This window comes from Callospermophilus lateralis, chromosome 3 (genome assembly GCF_048772815.1).
Source record: "Callospermophilus lateralis isolate mCalLat2 chromosome 3, mCalLat2.hap1, whole genome shotgun sequence".
Taxonomy (NCBI): domain Eukaryota; kingdom Metazoa; phylum Chordata; class Mammalia; order Rodentia; family Sciuridae; genus Callospermophilus; species Callospermophilus lateralis.
Window position 1 is genome coordinate 194,930,351 of NC_135307.1, and position 15,513 is coordinate 194,945,863.

General features: G+C 52.8%; 1 protein-coding gene across 3 annotated transcripts in view; it reads left to right on the top strand.

The window, feature by feature from the left end:
• Nucleotides 1–6,031: 6,031 nt before the first annotated feature.
• Rims4 (regulating synaptic membrane exocytosis 4) overlaps nucleotides 6,032–15,513 on the top strand; it is a 50,017-nt gene continuing 40,535 nt past the window's right edge. For 2 of the 3 annotated variants that reach the window (XM_076849225.2, XM_076849226.2), the window contains exon 1: nucleotides 6,032–6,128. In XM_076849225.2, the coding sequence (XP_076705340.1) occupies nucleotides 6,032–6,128 (97 nt within the window). Of the gene's footprint in view, nucleotides 6,129–7,327; nucleotides 7,331–15,513 lie in introns of all 3 variants that reach the window. The other variant, XM_076849227.2, reaches the window with a different exon arrangement.

A 15,513-nucleotide genomic window follows, 5' to 3' on the forward strand; every position in this document is an offset into this window, starting at 1 on the left:
AGGAGCTTGATATCAAAACAGAGATTCTGCGTCTGATAGAAGAAAAAGTTGGCTCCAATCTACATATTGTGGAGTCGGGTTCCAAATTCCTTAATAGGTTACCCATAGCACAAGAGTTAATAACAAGAATCAACAAATGGGACTTACTTAAACTAAAAAGTTTTTTCTCAGCAAGAGAAACAATAAGAGAGGTAAATAGGGAGCCTACATCCTGGGAACAAATTTTTACTCTTCACACTTCAGATAGAGCCCTAATATCCAGAGTATACAAAGAACTCAAAAAATTAAACAATAAGAAGACAAATAACCCAATCAACAAATGGGCCAAGGACCTGAACAGGCACTTCTCAGAGGAGGATATACAATCAATCAACAAGTACATGAAAAAATGCGCACCATCTCTAGCAGTCAGAGAAATGCAAATCAAAACCACCCTGAGATACCATCTCACTCCAGTAAGATTGGCAGCCATTATGAAGTCAAACAACAACAAGCGCTGGCGAGGATGTGGGGAAAAGGGTACACTTGTACATTGCTGGTGGGACTGCAATTTGGAATTTGGTGCGGCCAATTTGGAAAGCAGTATGGAGATTCCTGGGAAAGCTGGGAATGGGACCACCATTTAACCCAGCTATTCCCCTTCTCGGAATATTCCCTAAAGATCTTAAAAGAGTGTACTATAGGGATACTGCTACATCGATGTTCATAGCAGCACAATTCACAATAGCTGGACTGTGGAACCAACCTAGATGTCCTTCAATAGATGAAAGGATAAAAAAAAAAATGTGGCATTTATACACAATGGAGTATTACTCAGCACTAAAAAAATGACAAAATCATGGCATTTGCAGGGAAATGGATGGCATTAGAGCAGATTATGCTAAGTGAAGCCAGTCAATCCCTAAAAAACAAGTGCCAAATGTCTTCTTTGATATAAGGATGGCAACTAAGAACAGAGCAGGGAGGAAGAGGATGAGAAGAAGATCACCATTAAACAGGGACGAGACGTGGGAGGAAAGGGAGAGAGAAGGGAAATTGCATGGTAAAGGAAGAAGACCCTCAGTGTTATACAAAATTACATATAAGAGGAAGTGAGGGGAAAGGGGAAAAAAACAAGAGAGAGAAATGAATTACAGCAGATGGGGTAGAGAAGATGGGAGGAGAGGGGAGAGGAGGGGAGGGGGGATAGTAGAGGATAGCAAGGGCAGCAGAATACAACATACACTAGTATGGCAGTATGTAAAAAAGTGGATGTGTAACCGATGTGATTCTGCAATCTGTATATGGGGTAAAAATGGGAGTTCATAATCTGCTTGAATCAAATGTATGAAATATGATATGTCAAGAGCTTTGTAATGTTTTGAACAACTAATAATAAAAAAATAAAATCATTATAATGAAAGTATTAGATAATGTCATTAAATAATTATTGGCATAATTATTTGTTTAATGTTGCCAAACTTTAAACTGTGAAGGCAGAGGCCAGGTTTGTGTGATAATCCCTGCATTCTGAGGGTTGAGTACAGACTGCTCACAGTGGGCACTTGGAAATTTTACTCAATGAATGTACCCAGTAAGTATCTACTAGATGCCAGCATTCTCCACACATTTAGTCTTCACCATGACTTTGCAAAGCGAGTGTTCATTATTCTTATTTTTTGACGGGAACCCTGCAGGGACATACCTAAGGTCACATAAGCCAAAATAAGAATGTGCACTTAAGTTCATCAGGCAATACTTCTTCAGCTCCGATGGACCTGTCTGACCTTTGCCATCTCCATCTCAAACTGGCAGTTGGTCTTTGATTTCCCGTCTCTTCCTTCTCCTGGATTTATATTGGCCTTTTCCCCATCCACAATCTCAAGCAGCCCCCACTGTCTGGCTTGTTCTGAGAATGGATGATCCTCAGCAGGGGCAAGTGCTGGCCACTTAAACTTCCCATGGGAAACTACATATTTAAAAGGCATCAAAGGCTTAACGCTTCCAGGCCTGAACTCCTGGTGGAATTTTAGACCTGTGCTAACCAAGAGAGAAGGCGTCACCCCAGGCAGTCCACCAAAGGCTTGCTTAGCTTTCTCAGGCTGCTTTTCCTCTCTGCACAACTAACCTCACACAGTCATTCTTACCAGGTGAGGAGGTGACCTGCAGCACAGTAGGAAGAGCAAGGCCCAGGTAGGAGACCTGTGTTCTGCCAACAGCTCTCTCCCTATGTACTACGTGGCTCGAGGCAGCCCCTTGTGCTTGGGGCCTCAGTTTCCCTCTCTCCCAGATGAGACGGATGACATTTCTATTCCTTCTGGCTCTGTGCACACAGCTCTGGCAGGGGAGCTCTGCGGTTCTTTCGTAGTAATGGCTCCCACTTGCAGAGAACTCACTGTGTTGGGTGTTGTTCTAAGAGCTCCACATTTATGGACTCACTTGATGGTGACGCCCACACTGTAAGACTTCATCCCTGTTTTACAACTGAAGGAACCAAGGCCCGGAGAGATTAATTCACCCACTCAAATTCATTATTCCATTGTAGCGTAAAATATGATCCCCAAACTTAGCGGTGTTACCTGACAGCCGTTTCTTCTGTGGTCAGTGGTGTGGGGAGGGCTCTGCGGAGCGGCTCCGACTCTGTGTCTCCCATGTTTGCCAGCAGATGTCAGCAGGGGCTACACTGAGGTTTGCCAGGCTGGGCACCCAGATGGATTGCTCCTTTGGAGTCTCACTGACGGTCCACTTGGGCTTGCTCCTCAGAGTCCTCCCTTGCCTGCTCCTTGGAGTCTCTTGGACAGTCCTCTTGGGCTCCTGAGATTCCATGGCTTCTTCTCTGGCCTCCCTATTGCCCTTACATGCTGGTCCTCTGCCCTGGTCTTAGGAGGCCAAGCAGAACTGTGGGAAGGACAAACTTTCGAATTAGGCTCCAATCTCCTGCCCTTCCCTCTGTGGCCTTGAGTAAGCCAGTCTCCCTCTGTGAGCCTCAGCTCTTCATCTGTAGAGCATGGGGGAGGGATGCTAAGGTTACCTCCTTCAAAGCTGGGGTGGTTTTCTTCACCCAATCCACAGCTAGTTATTGAGCACCACCTTTTAACCAGGCTCTCTCCCTATGCTCCAGGGAGAGGGAGGGAAAGACAGATAATAACAAACAAGAAAAATGCACACACACACACACACACACACACACACACACAAAGGTGTATGTGGGCATGTGTGCACATATATTACCCCTCCCCTCCACATATGGGATGTGTCAGACAGGGAGAGAGTGCAGCAAGGTACGGAGGATTTGGCATCTCAGGGAGGGGATTCTGCTACTTTACAAAGGGGTGACATTTGCACATAAGAGTGGCTCTCTGCAAGGGAGAGTGTTTGAGGCAGAGGGAACAGGAAGTCTAATGGGTCTGGAGCCCAGTGAGCCACGGGATGTGTTGGAGATGAGAATGGAGAGGTGGCAGAGGCAATGAAGTTAGGACTGGGTAGAATGGAGCATTTGGACTTTGACCCTGAAGGAGAGGGAAGCCATGGGAGGTGTTGGGTGGAGAAGTGGTTCGATATACTGTGGGTGTAGAATCAACAGGAACTATTGAAGGATTGAATGTGCTGTATAAGAGAGAAGTCGAGGATACGTAGTCTGAATAACTAGGAAAATGGAGCTACCCAGATGAGGACGGCAGGTGGGAAGCACTCTTAACCAATGCACCCTGCTGCTTGCTCTCAAGGCCTAAGTCTGGTTCTTGGAAAGAGCTCAAGAGCACCCCTGGTGCCAAGTACTGAGCTAGGTGCTTTACATAGTGTGTGGCAGAATGACCCGGTGATCCCTGCCCTTGATAATCCCCTCATGTGAGTGTGGGTAGAAACTGTGACCAGGATAAGATATCATCACCATGATTATGTTTCATGATACATCCAAGGCGATTATCCAGACAGACCTGATCTAACCACACAGCCCTCTATGAGCAAGCATGTTGTCGGGCTAGAGAGCAGATGGAAGCCAGGGAGATTCAAAGGATGAGAAGAGTTTGATATGTATGGTGGCCTTGAAGATGGACGGGACCATGTACAAGGGCCAGCGAACCACTTCCAGGAGCTGAGATTGACTCCTGGCCAACATCCCACAAGGGAACAGGGACCTCAGTCTTATAACCACAAGGAACCAAATCCTGCCACAACCTGAATGCTCTTGGAAGCAGATTCTTCTCCAGAGCCTGCAGATAGGAGTCAGGCCTGGCCAAATTTGTGTGAGAACCTAAGCGGAAAATGCAGCTGAAGCTGCCCAGGTTTCTAGAGACCCACAGAACTATGAGCAAACAAATGGCTGTTGTTTTAAAGTCATTTAGTTGGTTGTGCTGCAACTAATGTCCATGCTGTCTTACATAATCCTCACAACCATCCAAAATGGGGGGTGCCCATTGTACAGATGAGGAAATAGAGCCATGAAATAGAGGGTTTCACTCTGCACCTCCTAGAAGGATGGCATCACCCTTGAGATGGAAATGCTGGGCTCCTTCTTTCCCAGGGCATCTCACAGGCTGCTTCATCAAGATGGGTGGGGACTGCTGGGCAGGTGAGTCTAGGGGCCTGGCTGAGTGGGTGGGGAGCCTCTGGTCCTAGGTCAGGCCAGGGAGCATAGTGTGGTATTCCCACTGTGCTTCTCTCTGTCCTGGGGCCCTGAGTGTCTGAGCTTATGGGTGTGGGTGTGAGGACTGTACTCACTGGGGGTGCATATGTGGGAGAGTGTGCGAGTGTGAGCCTGCTGCAGTGTGTCTCAGAGTCCTATGAGTCTGAGGGTGTCTGAGCATCAGAATGTATCTGTCATGGAGTGACTGAGTCTGTGTGGTTGTCTCCATGTGTATGCACATGCCCACTGATGGGTGTCTGTCCAAATGTTTGGCAATGATGAGGTGGTCAAAGCAGGGGGGGCAATGAGTGTGTGCATGTGAGTCTGGAGCTGTGTGTCCATCCAAGTGTATATGTCTGTATGCTGGAATTCTCTGTCTGTGAGGCAGTGTGGGCGCACGGGATGTGTGTGCTTGACCGACCTTCCACAGTTTTTGTGGGATCTGAGGATCTCCCTTGGGTGGGATGCGGGTTGCCAAGGGTGTCCTGCCTGTGGCTCCAAGTGTGTCTGCAGGTTCCCATGTGCCTATCTGAGGGTGTCCTTTGCTGTATCTGCCCATGTGGTCCTCACGTGCCAGTCTGAGGGTGTCCTTTGCTGTATCTGTGTGAGTCTTGTGTGTGTCCATGGATTTGTCTGTCTAGACGTCTATGAATGAGTCTGGGTGTGTCTGTCCAGCCGTCTGCCTCTGCGTCTCATGGCATCTGTGCTGCCTTCTTGCAGAGGGAATGTCATTGTGAGTGTGCTAGTGATTCGAGGGTCTCTGGGCGAAAGCACGAGTGACAGGGGTCTGCGCTGGTCTCCGAGAGTGGCCCTTTCCAGAGAGTGTCTGTCCCTGGCTGAGGCCTGTCTGGGTCGGTGAGTGTAAGCCTGCATCTGGGCGGCTCTGAGGACTGAGAGTGGGGGTTGGGGCGGGCGGGGGGTTCGCCGTAGGACCCGGCGCAGCCAGTCTTACCGCGCGCCTGGCTCCCGGCGCGCACACCTGCGCGGACTGTGGCGGCGAGAGCGGGGCGCAGCCCGCACCCTCCGGCTCCCACGCCCCGCAGGCAGCGCCCCCTCCCCCGGGCGGCGCCGATTGGCTGCGGCGCGCCGCTCGGAGCCCGCCCCGCGCGGCCGGCGGGGGGCGCCGCGGGCCAGAGCGCGCTGCGCCGCCACCGCCGCCGCCGCCGCCGCCACCGCTGCCACCGCTGCTGCCAGGAGCACAGCGCGCCTCCGGCTCCGTGCGCCGCCAGCGCCCGGCCCTCCTGTCGCCGGCCCGCCCGCCGGCCCCGCCGCGCCCGCCAGCCCCGCCGCGGAGCCCCGGGCCGGCCCCGGGCCGCCGCCACCACGCCGCGCGCCGTACTCCGCGTCAAGAATGGGGCGGCCAAGCTGCCCAAGCCGCCCGCCGCCGCCGCCGCCGGCGCGGCCGAGGCGCCCGGCGCCGGCGCGGGCATGGAGCGCTCGCAGAGCCGCCTCAGCCTGTCCGCCTCCTTCGAGGCGCTCGCCATCTACTTCCCGTGCATGAACTCCTTCGACGACGAAGACGCGGGTAAGCGCGCGGCCCGACCCCGACCCCGGGGGTGTCCCGGGATCCAGATCCGGAGGCCCCCTCCTGGATCCGGTGCACCCTCAGAGGTGGCCTGTGTCTTCTCTCCACCCCAGCCCCTCTCGGGAAGCGTCCCCAGGGTCTCCTTCCCATTCCACGGGACCGCAGGGGCTCTAGGATGGGCTGTCTTGTAGACTTCCCCCCAGGGACCTCTAGATCGTTTGCACCCTTTTCTCGCAGGTGGGCCCTTGGGCCGCCTGGACCCAACTCTCCCTACTCACCTGCGCCTTCCGGATGCCCCCTGTCTTGTTCTTAGATCTGACCTGTCACCGTCCCTGAGTCTCTAGAATGTGCCCACTCTTCAGACCCCTTGGGGCTCCGACGCGCCCCCCGCCATTGGAGGTGGCGCACAGACCTTGCCTCTCCATCTTTGTCTTGGCTGCACCCAAAGGCTCCCAGCCCAAGACCCCGGCCTGGCGCCCAAGGCCTAGAGCGCCCCCATTTGACTCTCCTCCCCTTCCCCCACAGTCTGGGGCTCTGGACTCTAGGTTCTTATCTGACTGGGGCAGTCACCGGGAACCTGCCAGGTGATGCCCTTTCCTCCTTTTTCTTCCGCGTCTTCCAGGAGGAGGTGTAAGGCGGCGCCAACTCTACACTTGCGCGCGCGCTAGTGTGTGCCCCTGACCTCGCGTGCTCTTGTCCCTGGAGTGGCCCTTTGGGGTGGGCTGAACCAGGCCACCATCCTGCGGCCTGGAACCTGCTGCTCCCAGGCCTGCGTGCAACCTTAGCCAGAGCCCCAGGGGCGGGAGGCTCCCGCCGGAAACAGCTTTTTGGGGCCCTGAAACCAGGCAGAGGGAACCTGAGAGCTCCAGATTTGGTTTTGGGGTGAGGAAGTGAATCCAACAACAGGTGGGGTAGCTAGAGGGCTTGGGCGAGAGTTCTCCAAGGAGTGCCAGCTTGAGAGTCAGAATCAGGTTTCAGTCTTCATTCTTATGAGCCGTGACCTTGGGTAAGACATGACCCCCCCCACTTCCAGCTTCTGTTTTGCTCATCTGTGAAAATGAGGATGGCAATGCCTCCACACAAGGCTTTGTATGGTGTAGGGTGGAGTTAAAAGTATTTTGTGAGCTGAAAATCTGAGAGTATTTAAATTCAGTGAGGGGACAAAAAGGAGAGGAGAGTATGTATTGGGGAGGAGCAAGAAGGTTTCATCTACACTTTTGAGACTCTGATGAAAATATGGATTCTCTCTCCCCAAAATACATAAGTACTTAATCTACAGAATTTAGCCTACAGTTCTGGGGAGTTCAAGGGCCCAGGATTCCACTCTCTGCCTGCTGGGACCCGTATCTGGTCAACCCTTCTCTCTAGGTTCTGCCAAGGAATGGAGTGGTGGGTGATGGGTACTCACCTGTAGGAGGCAGGTGGGGAAAAGGAGAGGTCTTCAGAATCTGGTCTGGTGATGAATGGGGCAGACCCCTTACAGACCTTCTTGTTGTTGACCTGAAGGTGGGAGTGGGGTAAGATGGTTACTACAGAGCCATTTTATGGGATTGCCATTTTACAGAGCAAATAATTGAGGCCCAGAGGCTTCAGTCTCCCCCTTGAAATAGCTGAGGGAGTCTCCCTAATGCAGTGGTCTCCACTGGTGCAAAATTGAAGAGAGGAAAGCAGGCTACCTTGGGGGTCTGGAGGTGACAATGGCAGAGAAGAAGCTAAGGCAGGAAGCCCCTAGCCCAGGTCAGCTGGCTCCCAACTCTTGCCAGGTGGCCAGGCACTTCTAAAGTTCAGCAGGCCACTTAGGTCTCAGGAGCCTGTCTGGGCAGGAGCATGGTTTTGCAGGAGGACTGGAGGCAGCACAGTTTGTTTTTTCTCCAGAGTCATGCTCCATGTCATGGGTCAGACACCTTGGCTGCAGGTGGCTTGCTCTAGGTTTCACTTAAGTCAACAGAAAACTGCATGTAATATCAGTGATATTTTTAAAGGTTCACCTTATATTGTTTTCAAGAAGATTTAAGTTCTTAAGTGTTACACTTGGAAGAGATTTAGAAATCATCCTATGCAGTCCCTTCTAGACTCTCAGTGGGTAGGTGTGGGTGTGTATTTGTATACATGTGAGTGTGTATGTGTATGCGTGTGTGTGTGTGTGTGTGTGTGTGTGTGACTGAAGCCCTGGTATGTGGTGTGTGTATGCTTCTGTGTGTTTATAACCCAAGGTCAACCAATGTAGCAGGTTCAAATCTGAGACTAAAACCAGGTTCTCAGTTCTTAGAACACCAGCAATCCTCTTTTTGAAAGAGAATGGTTTTAGAAAGCTAGATCTCACTGTGTAGAAAATGGTGCCCAGGTGAGGCGGCCTCAGGGAGTAGCTGGTGGCTGAGAGTTCAGTGTGGGCATTTTGAGCTCACTGTCTGCTCATCTCTAGGGCTGCCAGGAGTTTGGGAGGGGGAGGGAGAAAGTCAACTTTCATTTCCGGAAGAATAATGAGTGTCTGGTGAAAGTCGGAAGTGGGGAATGTTGTCTTGGTGCTTAATTTTTCTTGCTCTTCCCAGTCATTAATTTCCTTCTAAAAGAAGCCTTTTGGATGCATCCTTCAGAAAGCACTTGGCTGAACTAATTTCTAAACGCAGTTGGAAGAGTCTCTGGGCTCCTGGACAGAGCTGGCTTGGGCAGGAGGCTGTCGGGTGCAGGCTTGGCTCCACCTGTCTCTCCCCGCTCCTGTGGCCCTCTTACTGCCTGGTCTGTCCCCCGTCCCTGATGGCTCTCTCGGAAGTGTGTGTATGTCTGACAGGCCTCTGGCTCATCTGGGAGGCTCCCCTTTGTTGCTGCTCCCAGCTCCCGTGGAAGGCCGCTTTCCCATCCACAGCCATCCTCAGGCTCATTTGCCCTCTTCCACTGGTTTCCTAGGGAATGGGCTAAGGAGGAAACTGTTCCCCCTCTGCTTTCCATTAGCCTTAAATGGGCAGAGCGCATTCCTGCTTTGGACTTGGGGGCTTTGGACACTGGGGTGGGCCAAAGAACCTACCTTCCTCTTTCCACACCTTTCTAGCCACCATCTGGCCCAGGAGGCTGGTCACTGCAGGTTCCTAGATTCCTGTTGAGGGGCATCTTCTGTGTGCCTGCTTTTCTTAGAATGTTGTTTTTGCCCTTTTCCTAAGGATGCAGGGGCTTTAGGGAGGCAGGCTCCAGGGCATTTGTGCCTGGGTTTATTGCTCAGCCTTGCTGACACTGAGTTTGTGATTGGGGAGGTTTGGGATGGGAGGAGTTAGACATGAGACCCCGTTTTTCTCAACTGTATGAGGAAGTAAATAACAGCAGGAACCCTCACAGGGTCAGTGTTTCTCATAGCACCCCCATAAAATTTAATATCCTATTAACACCCCCATTTTCAGATGAGAAAGCTGAGGCACAGACTTAGTAATTTGTTCAAGGTCACTCAGCCAGGAAGTGAGGGAGTTGCGATTTGAACTTGGGCACTCTGACTCAAGCATCTATGCTTTTAATTAACATACTGCTTGCTGTTCAAAGACTCAGGACAGAACCTGGCATGAGGTAGATCGCAATGCATGTTCGCTTTGATCTGTCTTAATACCAGGTGAGAGTTGTTTCTGAGCATGACTGTAAAGAAGAATTTGTGGGTTTGGGCAGGTAAAAGACTGATTCTCAAAATGTTATTATTAATAATCTTACTAGGCAATTTTTTTTTTTTTTTGCCTTATGATTACTATTACGGTAAAGCTGGACCCTCCTTTGAAGCGGTTCTTAAGATGGAGACTTGGGGGACTTGTATGCCAAACAGGGTAGGAAGCATTCTGGCTGCCCATTTCTGTGACCACTCATTTGGACCCCATCTACAGGTCTGCCCTTGCCGCTGTGTCCTGGGGCATAGCTGGGAGCAGGGGTGGATCTCCTTTCTAGTGGATGCACTGGGAGTTATTGCACTGGGGTCTGAAATTGGCAATGGGGTTCCTGAGCCTGAGCAAGTGGTTGCAGCGTCCAGTTCTCCCCCGCCCGCTCAGGAGAAGGGCGGAGAAGTTGGAGCAGCCAGCTCTGATTTGCCCAGAGGATGGATGCTTCGATCCGGTGCAGGGAGGAAGTTGCCATGGCAACACCAGCCGGCTACCAGTCCCTCTGCTAACGGTTTGGGCCACATCTCTGGGCTGGAAGCCCTTCATGGCACCGCCCTCTTCCGTTCAGACCAAATCTGATGCAGTGGTGGTGGGGGCATGGTGGGTGGGGCCTACAAACTAGTACCACAGCCTCCTTCCCCCCTCATATTTGGATAGAGGAGAAATGGAGGTGGTTGTCGAGTGACTTCTGGGTTGTGGAGGTGCTCATATCCTGCCAGCCAGATCCTGGCAGGGGGAGTCAGAATTTGATTGTCCCTGTCCCCACTCCCAGGCACCCGGAGTGAACATTCTAGACCCACCCCCCACCCCTATTCACACGGTTTGGTAGAGTTTTCTTCCCCAGACCAAGTGCTAACTTTTGTCCTTGAAATTTGACCTGAGCTTTTTCTGGGAAACAAAATGTCCTGCTGTCCCTCGCCTTCCTCTGGAGGTGGTGGAACAGAGGGAGCCCTTCAGCTCTAGAAGGGGGCTGGGCTGGGTCGGGGGTGGGGTGTGGCTTTTGTGAAGGCATGAGGTTGAGGCTTTAAAGCCTCCACTCCTACCCTTACCCTTGGGGCAGGCCACTTCTGTCCCCCACCCCTGTCCTCTCTGCCCACTCCCCCTCCCATTTATCACCTGGTCTGTAATCGACTTTCTGGGAGCTGGGCAGAACTCTTCTGGGTTTGGATAACTGAAGCTTGGTAGAGAATTGAGCCGATTATTTCCCTAGTTCAGGCTGAATTCATTTTAATCAAATTTTCCTGAAATAAGTATCTTGGGAAAATTAGGGGCATGAGGCTTCAGCCCTCCTTGTGGCCCTGATCTTTGGTCTGCAGTTTGCTCTGAGCCTTTGGGGCTCCTTCCTCAAGTCCCCCCATTGGGCTCTTCCCCTTCCCTGTCCTCCCAGACTCCTGGCTCCAGCTCCCTTGGTCTGCGGTTGCCAGGGGCCACCTGCCTGTGTTTGGTGGGAAGGGGAAGGAAGGCCCCTCCTCCTCGTCTCCCTCTGGGGATGAGGCTCTGCCTCCTTCTCCACCCACCCCCAGGCCCAGAGGCAGAGCCAGTTCCAACTGCAGGCTGAGTGGGGGGCGGCCAAGTGCGGAGGAGAGCCGGAATGGAAGGAAGCTGCCCTGAGCTGCCCTTCTCTCCTGTCTCGGGGCCTTTCTGCCACCCTAACAACCTCACTTCCGGTGTCTTTTAGAAACTGTTGGAAAGGTGCCGCTTCTGGAGAGGGTGCTGAGAGTAGCGCACCATCTCCCCACGTAACCCTGCCCCCACGGGGCCCAGGTCACCCTGTCTTTCTGGAGTGGAAGGAGAACCTGGCTTGGGTTATCAACTTGCCCTGTGAGCTCAAGCAAGTCTCTTAACCTTCATGAGCCTCATCTGGAAAAAGGGTTAATGCCGTTGGTCTGAGCATCTCAGGGTGGTAGAAATAGAACAACTGAGGGCCTCTCAGCCATGCTCAGTGCTTTGCATGATCTCAGCGAATCCTGTAGCGACCTAGAGGGTAGCTGCTGCTGCAGATGTGCCCATTCTGCAGATGAGCAAAGTCAGGCAGCTGGAGAGTGTGCACAGTGATGACTCCAGCCCAGCCGCGTTGGCTGGCAGCCACCTTCCGCCTGCGGGCATGAAATGAGTTCCCAGGTGGGAAACGGCTATGCAGTCTTCAGGGACTCTGCTTGGGCTGTCACAATAACAAGTGACAAAGGCCAGGGTGCAGGGGCCTGTTCAGGTTCACGCGTGCCCTCTGGGGTCCACTGCCCCACTGCAGCTCTTTCCTGGCCACCGGTTCCTGGATGATCCCATCACAGTCTGCCAGCAGCTGCTGCGCCTGCCTGGCCTCCTTGAAGAATCCAGTCTGCCCTGGCCCTGGGGGCCCAGCCATCACCTGCCTCTCCAGACCGATGTAGGCCAGGGCTGGATTATATTTAACGCTGTGCTATTTCCACTTGACAGCTCCGGAGCGCTGTCCCCCTCCCCGTCTCCTTCCTCCCCCCTCCCCTTCTGATTCACTCGGAAACTGACGAGGCTGATGTCAGCGCCTTATTCTTAGCCCCCGTAATTGTAACTGCATTTAGCAGTGCGCACTTCATTAACAGTTTCTGCGGTGGGGGAGTGAGAGGACCGTGTGGCTGGGCAGGGACATGGGTGGAGGTGGGAAGAGGGACCTGCTGCCCGGACCCTGGCCAGCTGCCTGCTTTGGATGGGCCAACTGGGTAGGTTCCAGGCCTGGCTTTCCAAGACTAACAGTCCTGGAAGGACCCTTGGAGAGCATCTCCTCCATTCTCTTCCCTGGGCAAAGAGTGTAGTGGCTAGCAAAGGTCACACGTCAAGTGTCCAGGGTCTGACCTCTTGAGTCCGGGTTTTCTTGTCTGGTATTTATTCATTCAGTCAATATTGAATTAGCTGCTTGGTGCTAAACAATCTGCTAGGCATTAGAGGTTATCGGGGAACAGTGCAGACATGGTTTCTGCTCTCATGGAATTATGGGCTGAGGGAGATGGACAATAATCAGGTGAGTAATTAAAAATAAATAATTTTAGATTGTGTTAAGTGGAATGAAAATAAAAAGTGACAGGATAGGAGAGAGCATGAAGTGAGGTGATCAGAGAAGCCACACTTGAGTTGAAGCCTAAAGGACAGAGCCAGCAATAGGATATGAGGAGAAGAGTATTCTGGGCAGAGGGAGATGTTGTGCAAAGGCCCTGAGGTCAGTGTGAATGTGAGCTTTAGCAAACAGCAGTCTGGCATGTTACAGGAGTGGGTGATAGGAGGTGAGGTCAGGACAGGAGCATGGTGGGCATGGGGGGTGGAGATCATCATAGCCTTGTAGACAATGGTGGGGAAACTGAGGTCCAGAGAGGAGAAAGGAAAGGCCTTCAGCTGGGTAAAGTCAGAGAGAGGCCAAGAACTCCTACCCCCGAGTCCCTGACTCTGCTGTTCCTCAGGCCCAGATGGCTGTGCCTTTAAATGCACAACGTGGCTTCCTTTGAGTCCTAGCTGGAAGGCACTATGGAGTCAGGGCAGGGCCCTTTCTCCCCACCTTGCCTGCTGCTGCACTCTTCTCATCTCACCTGAGCGGGACCCTGGGGGGCAGGAAGAACTGGCTTTGGAATCCCAGAGACCTGGATTTTCATGCTACTTCTGCCACTTCTGGCTTGCGTGGCGTTGGGCCAGTTGCTCTACCTCCCTGGGGCTCAGCTTCCTCCTCTGTAAACTGGGCCATAATAATAGTAGGTACTTCAAAGGGTGATCGGGAGGAAAAGACGGTGAAATGCACAGACGCACCCCGCCCAGAGCTGGACCTGCGGGGTTAAGCGTCCTCAGTGGTGGGGACCAGCGAGGCCGTGTGCCAATGCCTGGCACGCAGGGGCACTCGGTCAGCGGTGGCCGCTGCGGTTCTCATCACTGTGGTCAGTTGAACAGGGCAGAGCTGGGCTGCTCAGTCTCCGCGAGCCCAGAATCACCGAGGGGCTTGTTTGCACACAGACTGGGGGACCCCACCCTAGTTTCTCTTTCAGTCTGGGGTGGATTTGTTTTTGACGAGTTCCCAGGTCATGCTACCCTGAGGCTGCTGGCCCAGGAACCCACGTTGACAACCACGGGTGAGAGACTGGACGGAGAAACACGAGGGTCTCTTCAGTGCCCCTCCCTGTGTCTGGGATGCTGAACTCCAAATTCAGCCCCGGATGGCGTCTTTGTGTCCGTCTGGTTCCTTTAGGGCCTCTGATCCAGGTGAGCCTCAGCTGCTGCCTGCACAGGACTTACCGTGAGGTCCCCATGAAGCCATCTGAACAAGTGATAAATGAGCCAACACAGCAACCGTCAGGCCACGCTGCTGGGCTCGCGCAGCCCTGGGGACGCTGGCTCCTGTCTAGCACCTTTTACCAGACAGAACAGGTTGGAGGCTCGCATGTTGACACCAGGAGGTTCATTTCAGGACAGGTCTTTCCTGGGAAGAAGTCAGTCAAAGGAATAATGGCAGTGGAGAGTCACAGTGCTGGGAAATGCCACCAAGGCAGTTCCCCCGGTCGGCTTGTTGAACCGTCTCTAAGAAGGGGGTGCTGGTTATTTTCCAGCAGGAGTCGGGCTTGTGGTGAGATGAACTCTCACCCAGCCTAGCACAGCTCAGGGTCAGAAGACAAAGGCACACAACATAGTTTCCCGATGGGACACGGACTAAACCCATGTTCTCTGAGAGGGGTGGCTTGGGGTAGAAAGCACAGACTCTGGAGGTGCGGAGATCCGGGTTTGTGCCTCTGCCACTTGCTGGCTGGGTGTCCTGACTACGTATGGGACTGGTGTGGGCCTCAGCCATGTCCTCTGCAAAATGCAGCAAGAGTACCAGGCAGCTCGTGAGGATCGGAGGCAGTGCCTAGCCGCACACAGAAGGCATCGCAGAAGTGCAGCTGCTGCCTGCCCTGTTCCCGCAGTCTTCCTGAGCCAGGGGTGCGCACACCTGGCTGGCGGAGGCGGGAGTGGCTGCCCCCTCTGGCCCTGGCCTGGTAGGTGTGTTTGCCGTGTGCCTTGTGGAGCCTGCGAGGCTGCATTCAGGATCAAGAAAGGAGAATTCTGTTCAGTTGCTGAATCTCAGAGTCTTCTCCAGCTACTTCTGGTTGTCTCTCCGACCTCAGCTTCCCTATCTGCTGAGTGAGGGTCCAGGGGGCTTGGTTTAGACACCACCAGAGTCTCCCAGAGAGGAAGGACACTGCGCCGGCCTACCTCTACTCCTCCTGTGCACGTCTCTACTCTCCTGTCACCCCGTGGGATCATTGTCATTCCCCAAGAGTCATTTCCTACCAGAGTTTCTTTCTAGATGATCTTTGGTGACTAGTCATTGAATAATTTCTAAAATAAGTATTTTGGGAATTAGTTAATATATACATACACTAGAACAGTTTGCAGGGAGGTACTGGTGCTTTATCATTGAGCTATTTATTTTATTTTATTTTTTTAGTACCAGGGATTGAACTCAGGGGCACTCAACCATTGACCCACATCCCCAGCCCTATTTTGTGTTTTATTTAGAGACAGGATCTCACTGAGTTGCGTAGCACTTCACTTTTGCTGAAGCTGGCTTTGAACTCGCGATCCTCCTGCCTCAGCCTCCTGAGGCACTGGGTAATTTTTTTATTTTTAAGGCAGGATCTCACTCAGTAGCTTAGGGCCTTGCTAAGTTGCTGAGCCTGGCCTGAAATTTGTAACCCTCCTGCCTCAGCCTCCCAAGCTGCTGGGATTACCAGAGGGATCTCCATTTGCTCAACACCTCACAGCAGGTGGAT